General features: G+C 35.2%; 1 protein-coding gene across 1 annotated transcript in view; it reads left to right on the top strand.

Moving 5' to 3' along the window:
* The window catches only part of PALS1 (protein associated with LIN7 1, MAGUK p55 family member), a 51,864-nt gene that overhangs the window by 28,414 nt on the left and 8,285 nt on the right, over positions 1–15,165 (top strand). The window contains exons 3-9 of the mRNA XM_052695204.1: positions 2,362–2,570; positions 7,949–8,026; positions 8,555–8,701; positions 9,322–9,483; positions 12,191–12,268; positions 13,175–13,358; positions 14,954–15,025. Coding sequence (XP_052551164.1) covers positions 2,362–2,570; positions 7,949–8,026; positions 8,555–8,701; positions 9,322–9,483; positions 12,191–12,268; positions 13,175–13,358; positions 14,954–15,025 — 930 coding nt within the window. The remainder of the gene's footprint in view (positions 1–2,361; positions 2,571–7,948; positions 8,027–8,554; positions 8,702–9,321; positions 9,484–12,190; positions 12,269–13,174; positions 13,359–14,953; positions 15,026–15,165) is intronic.

Raw genomic sequence — 15,165 nt, 5'->3', positions numbered from 1 at the left:
TTAAACTAGTTTTAAAGGGCATGTTTATTATCAAAACAGGACATGATTTAGACAGCTGACAGAGTGGAAATACCTTTCTGAGCACCTAGAACATGTTAATTATTAAAGTGTTTAACAAGCTCGCTCATAGCTATGTATTTCTCTTAAATGCAGAAAATATTTTTTACACTGCAGCTTATTCTCCTAATTAAATAAGTAGCTGACATTTTATGTAAGAAACCTTTTGTGGCTGCAGCAAAAACTTTCGTTTTTTTTTTGTTGTGGGGAAAAACTGCCTTTTTTTTTTTTTTTTTTTTACTTGGACAAAATTTACTTACAGAATACAAAACATTTTGTTTTCTAAATTTATACTTACAAATAGTTTTGCATAAACCGGTAGTTTTCTTAGCACTGTTATTCAAGTAGCATATGAGGCATTAGAGAGCTAGCAGTAGTATATGTAGTACTTTGAAGAGATCTAAAAGAACCTAAAAACTAAGATATCAGTGACAGTAACTATGTGCTCTTAAATGTTCTGCTTGTTAACTTTTTGTTTAAAATGATCCAACATGTTAAGCAGTGACCATGGGTCCTCCCCTGCAGTTGCGTATTTTTTGCTGGCAGTCCTTTTGATTACTACGTGTATCATGCAGTGCTGTGTCACATTCCAGCCATTTCTTGGTCTAATGGGAAAAGACTGCAACACTTCTCGAAAAACAAGAGTTGAAATTAATAAAACAGTTGATGGCTAATTGATCTGCGCTATAAAATGGATTTTTTTCTTCCACAGAACCTTGACTTTTTCTGTGAGTAAATGTGCAAGATGTTAGTTGTTTACTGAACTGTTTTCTTCTGTACAACCCTTTAAATAGGGAATGTCTAGAGATAAGAGTCTTGCTATCTGGCATTTATGAAAAACAGAATAAGCCTTCAGAAATATAATCGGTGACTTAGAATTCATAAACAGGGACCTGGGATGGCTTTTATGCCTTTGGAGCTTTTGCTGTTCCTGGGAGAAGTGTGATATGATACTGGTCTTCCACATCCAGCACAGATGAAGGTTGAGTGTACAGAGAGATTAGTTGGTGAGGAGAGTACTGTGGTAGATTTGTAAGGAAGGGCAAGATAGAAGGAACTAGGAAAGTACTGAAGAGGTAGTGCATGGGGGCATCTAAGAGTACGTCTTTTTACTATAGCTGTAGAATAAATGTCTATCAGTCTGTATGTTTCTGTCTTATAAGGAATATACACTAGAAAGTATTTGTGCATGTACTTGAAGTCTCAGGTATATAACTGGGTAGAGAATTCAGAAATAATTGAATAAAGCCATCGATGCATAAAGAGTATTATGAAGAAGTGGAGTTCTCTAATGCCTTGTTTCCTTGAACCTAGTAACAGTAACAACAGAGTTTTCAGTTGATGTTTAACTGAACAGGCACTAATAGAAACCTGAGCATCTGACTGTTTTCCACATATTTTTATTTTTTTAGTACTTGAAAGCAGTAATCTTAAGTGCCAGGAGAAGAGGTTACTGAGACTATTTGCACACTCCCCTAGGCAATAATCTGCCAGATTACCTCATCCTATTTAGCAAATATTCTTGCCTGCTAGGTGTTAACTTTAATCCCAAACAGCATTTCTCTGTGCGATGGGCAGTAGATTTTGTACGCGTTTCCCCAGTGAGATGCTGGCCTTAGTTGCTGTTCTGAGCTGTACCATGTTTCCCTTGTGGAATATCCTGCTCTGCCTCTATCTGAGCTTTCACTGCAGCTTCCTACTGCTCTTTGTTTCCTTGATGGTTATAGGAAGGTGGGTAAGATATTTTTTACATGAGTATGGAACGCTTTTAGGATGTGTTCTTTTTAATTGTCCGGGAATTATTTCTTTCCTTTTTATTATAAAAGTGTAATTTACTTATCAATCACTCATTCTGTAAGCAAGCAATACGTTATATATGCACATGGAGTATTTAAATAAAGTGTATTTAAACTATTATGCAGGGAATCAAGACTAGTTTTAGCAAAGCGGTTGATTTTGTATTGCAAAATAGTTCTTCTTTACCGTTCAGTTATACACGAGCTGTAGTTATCGGATCTTTTACGTACCAGTGGTTTCCTTCAGAGATGTACTGCTCCTATTATTTGAAATTCAATTTTGAACCATTCATCAGCTTGTTTCTTTTTCTTGTACTGGCTTGTGGTCCTTGTTTTGATCCTAATATGTTCTGCTGATAACCATGAGAGAATAATAGCTAAGTAATACATTTGCATACATTACTGCTGATTTAAAAACTGAACAGCAAGATTTTTCTGTAAAACTCTGAACACAAACATTACAATATTATCAGTCTTTAACTTGTGTCTTGGTTTTATTTCCTACCAGAAGTGGAAGAACTATTAACTTCCCTAAAACATATCCAGCACGTTTTGGTAGACCCTCAGAGCCAAGAGGATATCTCTCTCATCTTACAGCTTGTTCAAAATACTGATTTTCAGAATGCATTTAAGATACACAATGCTGTTACAGTGTACATGAACAAAGCCAGTCCTCCATATCCTCTCATCTCCAATGCACAAGAACTAGCACAAGAGGTATGTACAGTATGCATCTCATTGATATGTATACGAAGCATGTAATCATAGCTGTTGTTGAAATGTGTACTTGACAAACTTGTTTGAGTTACTGCATGTTAAATAGAAAATGAATTCCAGTAGTCACTGATTGCTGTATCCAGTTTTTCCACATTTCCAGGAAAGCGGTAACTGGAGGAATATTTGGGGGATAAGAATGCCCTTTTTGATGTGAATAGTCATGTAATAGAATTAAAACATGTTAAAGAATTAAACAGAAAAGGGAGCAGTTAAGGAAAATTTTTCACATTCACTATTCTTTAGTCCAGGGATTAGGAGTTGCATTGCAATTATCTGTTATTGTGAGTTTCCTCCAAGTTGAGCCCTGGTTCTTAAATTTGGAAGCATCTCTGAAAATATAACTGTAGTGGAAACAAGCATTTTGCTTTAAAGTGAGCAGCAGGTGCTTTAACGTTTTGTTTTTTTTTATTACTACAGTGATTTTCAGATCACATTTTTTTTTCTGATATGACAGCTCTCTTATAAGGCCAAGCACATCTTTTAGAAATGATTAAATTGTGCTTTTAGAAACCTACTTTAGTAAGATTTAAAACTTTCATATTTTCAGTGAGATCTTAAATGTTTGAAATACTATTGCAATTTTAGCTAGGTTAACTAGCTAAAATTTTTTTTTTAATCTTACTTGAATGTAGATGCACAGTGCCAGTTTATAGTAGCCTTGCAGTAGAAATAATGCATGGGAAACGCATCAGATACAAAGTTGCAGATAACAGAAGGAGTATCAGCGGAAGTGCAACAGGTTGCATTCTGCAAAGCCAGCTCCCCAGGCAGGATAAGTGCACCTGCTCAGACCCGGCTCAGGTGCACTGGCACTTTGCTCACAGATGCATCACTTCCATTTCAGTATAGCAACAGGATTATTTTCGAAGCATCTGGTTTTGTTGGTTTTGCAAGTCAAAGAAAACAATGTTGCAGTCTTAGTTCTTTTGCAGAATAAATTACTGATTCTTGAGAGATGTCACTAAAGCATTCCCCAAAGGCAGAGTTTGCTGATTAATCTGCTGCTCAGGATTTTTGTGTTTATGCTCATCAGTAAGACTGCACCAAAACAAAGTGGGAGTATCTTTCCTGTGAGCTTGCCTATAGTTTATCAGCCTGCCTCTAGGCTGCTCCAGGATGCTTGCTAGGCTTTGTCCAAGTCTAGAGGAACCTTTCAAGTTAACTTCTGTTTGTAAGCCACTTCTTCATACACACATCCTGCCTATAGACCTAGTTTGCATTTTCACTCAGATGCAAGTCAGAGTTTTTAAATATGTATAGAACATTTGAGATTAATATCATAAATGTGATTGGTTTTGCCCTACCCCCCTCACTCCCCCTTCATGGGTATGATATTTTTTTATTTGGTGCTTAGCAGAAGTTTCCAGGAGGAATGTATGCCTTCCTAAATTACCCTGAAAGACAATCTTCTGTTGGCAACTGTAGTGAAATAGCAGAGCTTTCTCAATGTAGGGAAAACTACAAATCAGTTCTCAAATGTTCATGTTCCTCCCTGCTGTCTTCCCTAACTCCCACATTCTTAGCACATTCCTGTTATTTGCAGGTAGTTTCATAAATCCTAAGATCAGAAGACAGTGCAAAGCCAGTTCTGTGTTTTAGCATAATGCATAAAGGCATTTGAGAATTAAATATTTTGTTTATCTGATAGAATTTTGTCATCACCTGGAAGAATATTACATAAAAGATGATGTATTCCTGCTCTCATTTTGATGCTTCATCCCCTGTCTGTGTCTTGTTGCAGCCTTGAAATTCCTGAAGGGAAACATATTGCTTACACCTGTGTTCATTTTCAGATGTAATCTAGATTCAACTTCTGATTTATTTAAGCAAATTATATTTTGCAATATGTTAAATGACATCCTGAAATGATTAAGCTGGAAATTCAGGTCAGATATTTCTGTGACCAACAGAAGTGTTGTAAGGAAGAGCTTGAGGCTTCCATTCACGTCGTTCTTGTTTGAGCAGATCTTATGCTCATTTTTCAGACCTGTTATTCCTTAATGAATTTTTGCTTCAGGAAAAGTTGTTTTCCACATGCAAGCTGCCCCCAACAGGGGCAGCACGCCCAATTATTTTGTAAGCTTTTTTTTTTTTTTTTTTGTACCTTTTTCTTTTCCCACCTTTAAATGTAGGCTTAGGAAGCTCCCTCAGAACACACTTATTTTATCTTTCTGGGGCATTACCTACTTCAAGGTGTTTTTAAAGAGACACTTGGAAAAGTGTGAACAACTGATAACATCTTGATGATACAAAACATTACAAGAAAGAAAAACAGTATATACACACACGTCATTTAAAATTAATGTTAAGTAATATTAATGTGCATATTTCAGTGCACAGGTCATCAGTGACAGTGTACAAATCTGAAACTGTTTTTAGTGTGTGTCCCAGTTAAAAGCTACAAACTCTGAACTCTCTGCTGTTGGAGGCTTTGTGATGTACAAGAGAGCCTATTCTAGAACTCATACATCTGTGGCTCTAACAAAAACAGACAAAAATTCTCATCCTCTGTTTTTAAAAAAAAAAAAAAAAAAAAAAGATTGATTAAGATTTAGTATAAACAGCTTTTCTGAGGTGTAGTCTGGGGAGATTTTCATTTGTCACACTGAACTTAATTCAAGTCTCCGTTTTCATTTACTCTTAAAAAGTTTTACCTATTTGTAAAAAAAAAAAAAAAAAAAAAATGTATTTTAACAGTGTTGTGAAAAATTTTTGCCTTTGATCATTTTTTTTTTTTAACTTAACAATATTTAAGTGGAACGAGGCACTTATTTTCTAGTCCTCTTGAGGGGATTCTTTATATTAGTATATTTGCACTTTTCTTGTTTACTTTGGTAAGCAGATCCCAACAACTCAGGTTTTTCCTTTGCTCTCATTGTTAAGAAACCTTTATTGAATTAAGAAGGTGGAATGGAGCACTTAGGCTTAAGGAATTTATTTTAAAGAGCTAATCTCCATAAAATGTAGTCGTCTATCTCTTAAACAAAAATAGCGGTAAACAAAATGTAATTAAATTGATTTAAAATCCTTTTAAATTTGACCAAGGTAGAGGTGAGGATTATGGGAACATAGTCTGAATCTTGACCTTGTAAGAATATCTGATGCAGCATATAAGACAGTTGGTAGTTTTTGGCTTGCAACACCACATATCAGATGCCTTGAATATATTCTTGCTATTAAATATACTCAACAGACTCAATTTATATAAATTGTTTCTAAATACCTGATATCATTCACTTTAGGAAGTGTAAACAATGAAATTAGATCAGTTCTTCTGAGAAGACAGAAGATGTGTTTGTAACTTCCAGTATAAATCCTTCAGAATGTGTATATACATTGCTCCCAACAGTCCTGCTCATTCCATGCCACATGGTTTTGCAGATTTGATTATATTCTGAATGGCCAATATGATTCCAGTGTGTGCCCTCTGCTATGTGTCTCACAGTATGCCTCCAAATTGTGGCTTTTATAATGAAACCATATTAATAATTTTTTTTTTTTAGCTGTTTGAGCTCAAGTTTACATAACTAACAGTAAAAACTGGCTTGAAGGGTTAAGAAAATAGTAGTATTGCCACAGGTTTAGCGTGGAATGCTTATACTGTCTATGGCGTGTCACTTCTGGAAAATCAGCCTACATTCAGATTTCTTCACCTGATAAGACATGGAATTCTTTACCTTAAATAACGAAGCAATCTGATGTGCAGCTGTACCAGTGTGATAAGTGTTGCACATAGCAGACTGAACCTTTCCTAATGCTTCAACCATTATATTAAGCAAATAAATAATATATTTATCTTTTCCTTAGGAAGGAGGTGGAGGAGCTGTTAGAGTTTTTGAATAATGTAATCATTCAAAGAAGAAATTCAGCTGCAGTAAAGGATGTTGTTGCATAGAGAATGACTGACTGGTTGGGCCAAGTTCTAAGGCATGGAAAAATAAAGCAGGAGGGGAGATGCTGTTCTTGGCATCGAAACTTATATATGCCTTATTGTGCGCTTTTGTTTCAAACTGTTTAATCTGTGTGTCATGTAGCAACTAGCAAAATGTTACTATAAATAATATATGGTTTAGGATTGCTTTTATATTGCTTTTTTTATTGTATAAATTCACAAAGACGTGCGGATTTGATTCTGAGATATAACAATACCTACAGATGTACAGTGCATTTTTTTTTCTCTGTCTAATACTCAGCATCTGGCCATGTGTTCCAAGTGTCTTGCTTGCCTGGCAGCTGCAGAGATATGACTTAGGTCAAACTGATGGGAAGCTGAATTCCTTCTGTTCTCTGTGGTTTTATCTAAATTAATTTTTCAATTTAGTTCTTGATTTTATGTCACATTTTACATTCTGAAGACTAAAAAACTCATGGGGGAAAGAATGTTTCCATCTCACGGGAAGCTGCTGTTACATATAATCTACTCTTGATTCCTCCAGCTTCATTAGTGCTTTTGGACTCATGACTTTGGTGCAGATTAGGCCTGAAGATAGTTGCTGTGGAAAGTATCTTCTTCAGCCTTGCTTTTAGATAAGGGGGAATTCCCTGCTCCTGGCTTTCCTTTAAAACATACAGGGATTTTCTGTATTTGAGATGATGGCAAGGCCTATTTAACTGAACAGGAATGCAAACCTTTTTTGGCAACAAAAGCTACTTGAGCAAGAACAGTTGTCTTACTGTGGATTATTCTTTTCCTTGTTTAAAAAAAAAAAAAAAAAAGTATTAAAAAAAAATAGCTGTAGAAAACTGGTTTGCTGAGATGTTGGTATTTTGAAGTTTTGACTCTTAGATTTTCTGAGACAGATGTTCCAGCAAGTGCTGCAAAACCTGTTTTGGAATCTTTGGTTTTGCTGCTGGTAGAAATACTAACAAACCATCTGCTTTTAGGGAAAAGGAAGTCAGGTCGCATTAGTGAGAAGCTTGCCCAGTTTGTTAGATGTAGCAATATTTGCAAAGTAGGCTTCATTGTAGCTAATTGTGCTGTCAGGTTCCTTTCTCAACTTCTTTGTGTAGGTCTCTTGCGGTAGCTGAGCTCGTTGTTGGTTTCTGTTGAGAAATGCATGTGATATACTGGATACCAGTTTGCATTCGATAGAAAATCACTGAAGCACAGCATGCTGGAGTAGTCCTGTGATCTCACTGCACATTTTTCTAACGTGTACTAGGCCAGGCTCAGTGCATCAGTATAACAGTTATTGGGCATACTGTACTTTCATAAAATGAATAATTGCAATTAGGGTTTTGTGCTTCAGTTGAGGAATGAATGAAGATTGATAAATCACTGGGTAGAGTGAGAGCTTTACTACTTTATTTCTTTTCAGGTTCAGAGTGTTTTAAAACCCAGTCACCACAAGGATGGGCAGGAACTTAATGCCTTGCTGAATGCCCCTCACATGCAGGTAAAACAAATTGTTGTCTTCTACAGGTATTACAGTGTAATTTTCACATGAGCAAGGTAGCATAAGATCAGTAATGTCAGTGGCAACACATGAACTACTTTACTTTTCTGTGGTTTTTTTTTCTGTGATAGATATAGTCGTTGCATTCTTGTCATAGGGTGCAGAAAGGGGATTTTGTCCAGTGATGAAGTAAATTTTGTAGTTTTGACTGCAGCTAGTTTTTTTGCTTCTGTGTCTTCACATATATAGTAAACCAATGTCTGACTTTTTTCAAGGAGAAATTGTAAGTATAGTCACAACTTTGCATTCAAAGTAGTTTTGTATTGTTTTCTAAAACTGAAAGTGAATTTTTTTGCAGGTAGAAACTACATAGTTGTGATAAATCTTTTCTATTGCTTGAGTCGTTTTGTAATATTCTGTAATTGTGTATAGAGCTTTCAGATTGCAGAATTTCATTGGTTGTTACTGTTTTGTAAGCATATGAAATTAGGATTTTACTGTAACTGAGCTGATTTCATTTAACACTAGGCACTTCTACTAGCTCATGATAAAGTTGCGGAACAAGAAATGCAACCCGAGCCTGTTGCAGATGAAAAAATTTATGAAAATGTTGGCACGTATGGAGGGGAGACGGTTAAAATAGTTCGCATTGAGAAAGCTCGAGACATTCCCTTGGTAAGTGTTGGTACTCGCTCAGTTATACTTGAAGCAGGTGAGCAGTATTTGCAGATGACTACGAGAGTCTTAGAATTTGAATGTGAAAGTTATGTTTAACTTAAGAATCATTTTCTCCCCCACCTGCCCAAATGAGAAATGGTAATGTATGATTACTTAATATGCATTTTGATATAACAGTAGACATGTTACCACTTAGAGCCTGTATTGCTTTCATCATGTGGATTTGGACAGGATTTTATTATAGAAGTCACTATCCAAGCTTAGCTGCAGGGAAGCTTAGATCCTTGTCCAATTACAGAAGTCTGTGTTGTGTTAGTGTTCTTTTTCATTTTCTATTTGCATCTTTCCAAGAATTGTTTAGGAAAGTTTTTATTTAAAAAAAAAAATAATAAAAAAAAAATCTTATACTGTAGAGTAATTCAATTCTTCAATCTCTAATACCACTTAAAGAAACAAATGTTTATTTTTGTAAACTAGAGCATTGCTTGTATACATCCAAGCTGTTACATGCATTTCTTTCAACAGAGAAACGTCTCATCACTGGCTTGAAATATTTGCAATAGATGGCTTTGAGTTTGTGATATGTAATAAATTCAGAATTTGTTGCTACTACACAGGGTGCTACTGTTCGTAATGAAATGGATTCTGTCATCATTAGTCGAATAGTCAAAGGAGGTGCTGCAGAGAAGAGTGGGCTGTTACATGAAGGGGATGAAGTTCTGGAGATCAATGGCATTGAGATTCGTGGGAAAGATGTTAATGAAGTTTTTGATTTACTGGTGAGTTGGGGATTTCATTTTCCATGCAAAAAATACTCCTCTGAGTGTGAAGTCTGTTAGCTCTGCTTGTCATTTGTAGTCATATTTAGAATGATTTTAGAGCCATTTTTTACTCTCATACTTAATACTCACACATGGAGGGTCATTTCAAGCTTGCTTTCTCGTGCAAGGTGCAATTTTAGTAAGTATAATGGCAGTTAAATGGAAAAATGAGCCTTACAAATATAAAGAGGTCAAGCTGTCATCTTGAGACTTGTTCTTATAACTTCTGAGGAAAAGCTTTGCTTAGCTGTGAAAAGCCATGACTTTTTTTTCATCTGTCTCAGGCTTAGTCCTCAGTTAATATCAATAAATGTGTGTCTGCATCGTTGTGTCCCTTCCCATGAGTAGGTACATAAGGTGTTGTGGTGGGGACAGTGAGGACAGATGTCCACAGTGGTAGTCCATGCCACGTAATACCGTGCTCAGGAAGAAAAAATGGACAATGAGCCATTTCTTCTGATGCTGATTTTTTTTTTTTTTTAGGTCTGTTTGGTTTTAAACACTCATAGGTTAAATTCTTGATCCATGAGTCTTTCTTGCTTTTGATCTTACGATTTTCTCCCATGTGCCTTTTGGGGAGAGTAGCGAGTAAGCAGTTGGCAGTAGTTTCTGGCTGGACTCAACCCACTGCTAATTATTTCACATGGGACATTTACCGGACCAGACTTCTTACTCTTTCCCTCCTAACAAAAAACCTTTTTGTCTAGCAGCTTACCAACAAAAGGTACTTTTCTCTTTGTTACACTTGTAACATTCATAGCAAAGCTGTGCATCAATTCAAAAGGTACTAGATAAAACCAGCAAAAAATCCATCAGGAACTAGAATATTTCTGCCTTTACTAAGTTCTGGCAAGCTAGGGTGCCAGTAGCTGGGGATTGTACATACTTCATTTTGCCCAATATTCCTCTGTTTCTATGCTCGTCCTTGGCACCTGCTATTGAATAGTGTCTGCGATGGGTCACTTGGAACCTTACTGAGAGTCTTTAGTCTCCATCAGAGAAGATCATTCTGTAAAAGTGAAAATGGATGAAAGTGCATTTTTTTTCCACCTTTACTATAGACCTTTAGAAATACTAGCACGTATTTATTAAGAGGATCTTTGGGAAGAAGTTACAAAGAAACATATATAGTAAATATTTGAATTACTTAGTGAATGTGAGCTCTATATACGAATGAAAATCAGGGCAAAGACTTGAGTTCTTCTGTAAGTTTCATTTATTATAGGAAGTACAAACATTATCAATAAATGAAGTCTTCTAGTGTAAGACTGTAGTTTTTAATGGACACTGTCCATCTCTTCTGATGGTTCTGCTGGATTGATGCATGGAGGGAGGCTGAGTGGAGAGAATTAGAGGCAGAAATGGTTTTCTTGAGCCATTTATTTGAAAAGCCTTCAGTCTCCACGTGTTTTGGATCAGAGGTGTGTGAGATCCTTTAGGCGATTAGCTCCGTTGCCATCCATATTTAGCTACATCCTTTTGCCTCTGGAAAAATATGTTTTGTATGTACTTAACAGATAATTAAACAGTAGCAGTTTAACTCTCTGTGGAGATCTTGTTCTCCATTTGAACAGGTCCTACAACTTAGAGTTACAGAACAAAAGATGCAATATGGATACATATGTGTTATTTATGTGTTCCATATGTTTGTAGGAGCAATTGATAAAAACCTCAAGATGATCTAGTTTAAAAAAACTAGTTTTTAAGCTTCATAATTATTTGTATGCTGACTTTTTTTTTGTTTTGTAATGTTAAATTTTTTAAGTTATAAAAAGTTAAAAAAAAGCTTCAGTCCCCAAAGAATACTTAAGAACAGAAGAGAAATTTCTTGCATTCTAATTCTTGCCTCACCCGTTGTGCCTAAAATGATAATGAAGTGGCATGTGACTTCAGACAAGGCTACTCATGCTATCTCTGTGAAATTCTGTGCATTCCTCAAGAAACTATGCATACTAACTGAAAATGGTGGGTTTTCCTTTCTTACAGCCTAATCATATTATCCTCAGTTATGTTTACTTCATTTAAGCCTGAAGTGTCAATTTTTGATGATACTCACATGCGCTTTAGTTTAGGCAGCATCAATTGTTATGGTTTATGGAAAGCTGTATGGAAAGTGAGATGCATAGGCCTCTTCAGGATTTGGCACATGTATTAAAATAGATGTTTGTTACATGGAGAAATAAAGTGTGTGCAAGAGTATGCAAGCAACTATGACTGCTCTAAAACCAAGACATGTATGAAGTTCCCTTTTCTTTGTAGATGCTGTTTCAATGTTAGGTACCTATGTAGAATTCGTATGTTCTGGTTAAATCTTTAAAAAGTGTTCTGTATACTTTGGAAGCGTTAAACATCATAAAAACATACTAGAGATGTTTCGATTTAAAAACACTGTTGCATTAATTTCAGGGTTAAAGTTTCCTACATATTTTCTCCTATTAGCGTAGCTGTGCTTGGTATTTTTGACTGAGCAATAGAATGTGCTCTATTTGGTCCTCTATTTGTCTCAAGTCTCTGCAAGTGTTCTATTTAAAATAGAAATGGGTTATACATAATCTGGAGCTCTACATTTTTGTAATCTGAATATGAGCATTTGGTTTTCTAATCCGTTGCTGAATCACTGCAACTGTATGTTAACAGACCTTTTTTTTTTTTTTTTTTATCTCAGGCTGACATGCATGGCACTCTGACCTTTGTATTGATTCCCAGTCAGCAGAGCAAGCCACCTCCTGCAAAGGAGACAGTTGTAAGTAGCTTTACATACCCTTGGTGATGCATACCCTATTTTTCCAGTAGAGCTTAGAACTTTTGTTTTGTAGGTTAAAATTGTTTTGTAGGTTATTTACACAGCAAAACAAAAACCAAATTGCAATTATTTAAATAGTTTGTTACCAGACTTGCACCTGAGTGAACTGTTAAAAACGATTGACAGTGATAAGCTGAAACTTGGTGTATTTCTAACTCTGTTTCTAAAATAATAAGAATTTAATAAAAGTAGCACCACTTATGCTTCTGAAATTCTATTTGGAACTTCTCCGTTTCTCTATTTTAAACATATGAATTGATTTGATAGAAATTAAGTGTTCTACTGTAATTTGTAAATATGCTTTGTGAAGAAAAATCTGTATACTGGATGCTTTTGGTATCTTTTTAGTTAACATAACCTTTCCCTAGTTCACTTCAAGAATTTGAAGAAAGGTTGCACAGATTTCTATCAAAGCAAAAAAAAAAAAAAAACCAAACCCTAAAACTTAAATGTTTGGTGGCAAAGTAAAGTATTTTTGAAGTGAAATTTTATCTGAAAGCCATAAAATGGGTCTCATTCTATGTTTGCTATGTAAATATAAGTAAATGAGAATATCTGTGATTCTTTTTGAGTGGTAAGGGCTTAGATTTGTAGCTCAGGATTTTTTGTTGTTGTTGTTCCTAAAGTGGTTAAAAAAATTTGTAGGCTCTAGAATTAATAAAACTTGAAATTCAGGCTTTTATCCATTCCAGTGTCTCCTATATGTCCTAGATACAGTCTGCATTCTATAGGAGTTATCTTGGAGCTTTTATATATCAAACCTCATCTTTAGTTATGGGAAGATGGAGGAGCAACTCTTCTGAAGTCACGGATTTTTCCTTTTTTTTACATTCTTATCTTCCACAGATACATGTGAAAGCACATTTTGACTATGATCCTTCTGATGACCCTTATGTCCCCTGCCGAGAGTTAGGCCTGTCTTTTCAAAAAGGAGATATACTCCATGTCATCAGCCAAGAAGACCCAAACTGGTGGCAGGCTTACAGAGATGGAGATGAAGATAACCAACCACTGGCAGGCCTTATTCCTGGTAAATAAAGATCTAGAAAAACCTTGAAAACTTGTTGTTCCTATAGTTGTAGGAGGCAATATTTTGACTGATTTTTTTTTTTTTTTTTAAGAGCTCATATCCACAGCCTTAAAATACCTATGACTTTGAAGATTTTGCAGCAGAGCCCACTGTTGGTTTCATTATACGTTTATTTAAAAGGCTGACCTTTTAGAAGCATCTCCATGTATAAAGTTAAACATCAAGTAAAACGACCACTTCCACTGCAGTTCACATTTCCTAAATTACTCTGTATTTCCTTATTCTTTTACCCTGGCAACTCTGTGGATTCAGAGTTCCCTCTGCTGGCTACAGCAGCAAAATTGGACTTCAACCTGCTTGTTGTGTCCAGAGATGAGACCAGCTTTAAGATTTCACACTGTTTCAAGTAGTATCTTTGAAAAATATATTTTCAGGTAGTGACTTTTCTATGTATTTTCACTCAGCCAAGAGCTTCAGTTATTGTAATAATCAAGCTTCCTTTCTAACTGCTGGAAGCCTTTGAGTAATTGAAGTCATTATATAATTTTTCTCTTGAAGTATGTAATGTATTCCAGTTCACCACAGTTCTTAGCAGATGAACAGATGTAAATTCCATAGGATAGTATGCTATTATTTGATAATATTTGAATAAGATCAGGGGAACACTGATTTTAAATGTAGCATAGTATTTTTTTCAAGCTGAAATTTTAGAAATGTAGCATAAATATAACAAATAATATTAAAAAATAAGAAAAATATATGATCACAATGACAAAAATGTAGTCTTCCCCATATTTTCAATTCTCAGACAAAACTATCCAGAAAAGTATGAGGCTGTGCCTTTCTCATTTGATGATTATGTTTTGGAAGCAATAAACTGGTTTCTCATCAACTTTAACCTCCGCAAATCTTACTTTTTAGAATTTTTAGAATTTTTTAGAATTTTTCACTCCTTCCATCATTCAGACAGATTTTAGGACGTGATGGGAAGGAAATCAGCTGAGTCCTTAGTTCCCATTTCCTGCTAAATGCAGCATTGTTGCCAGTGTTAAGACAGCTGAAGAAAATGGTAGTCAAACAATATGAAAATCCTAAGGAAGTATAGCTTGTATTTGATGGTAGGCTTGTTTAGTGGCTTGCTTGGCAGCAAATATGGAAGTAGTATTTATTTAAAAAGCACCATATGAGTATTACAAAATAATTATTAATTAAAAAAATCCTGAAAAATTGATTGTGAATGTCACCCAAATTAGACAGTACTAAAAAGACAACAGATACTTTTGTGTACATGAGTTACATCACTTCCAAATACTGTCAGTTTTGAACGGTATTGTTAATGTACACATCCAGATTAATTGTGCTGAGTTTCTGAGTTTCATTCTATTAAGGTAATAGAATTTTACATCTTTATAACAAGCAGTTTTCCCCAACAAATTTCTGTTTTATGACGTATTCTACTACAAGCTTCAGAGATTTAAAATCTTAACCAAATGAGTAAGTCATTAGAAGAAGATATGGAAATGTACACGTACTTGTGACTATACATAGTAACAGTTTTCAAAAGTTAACTGCTTTCATTTTTAAAATGCTTTCAGGAAAAAGTTTTCAGCAACAAAGAGAAGCAATGAAGCAAACTATAGAAGAAGACAAGGAGCCAGAGAAATCAGGTTAGATCTGTTCTTTTTGAGGAAAAAGGTGTCTAACTAATAGTAATGTTAATTACTATTATCTAGAACCTTGTCGGTATATAGATAGAGAAAATTCTCCTTTTTTATAATACCAGTGTGGTGCTTGCTTGAAGTTCTTG

Source organism: Tympanuchus pallidicinctus, unplaced genomic scaffold, assembly GCF_026119805.1.
Source record: "Tympanuchus pallidicinctus isolate F22 unplaced genomic scaffold, pur_lepc_1.0 scaffold3, whole genome shotgun sequence".
Classification (NCBI taxonomy): Eukaryota; Metazoa; Chordata; class Aves; order Galliformes; family Phasianidae; genus Tympanuchus; species Tympanuchus pallidicinctus.
This window is presented reverse-complemented; position numbering and strand designations above follow the sequence as displayed.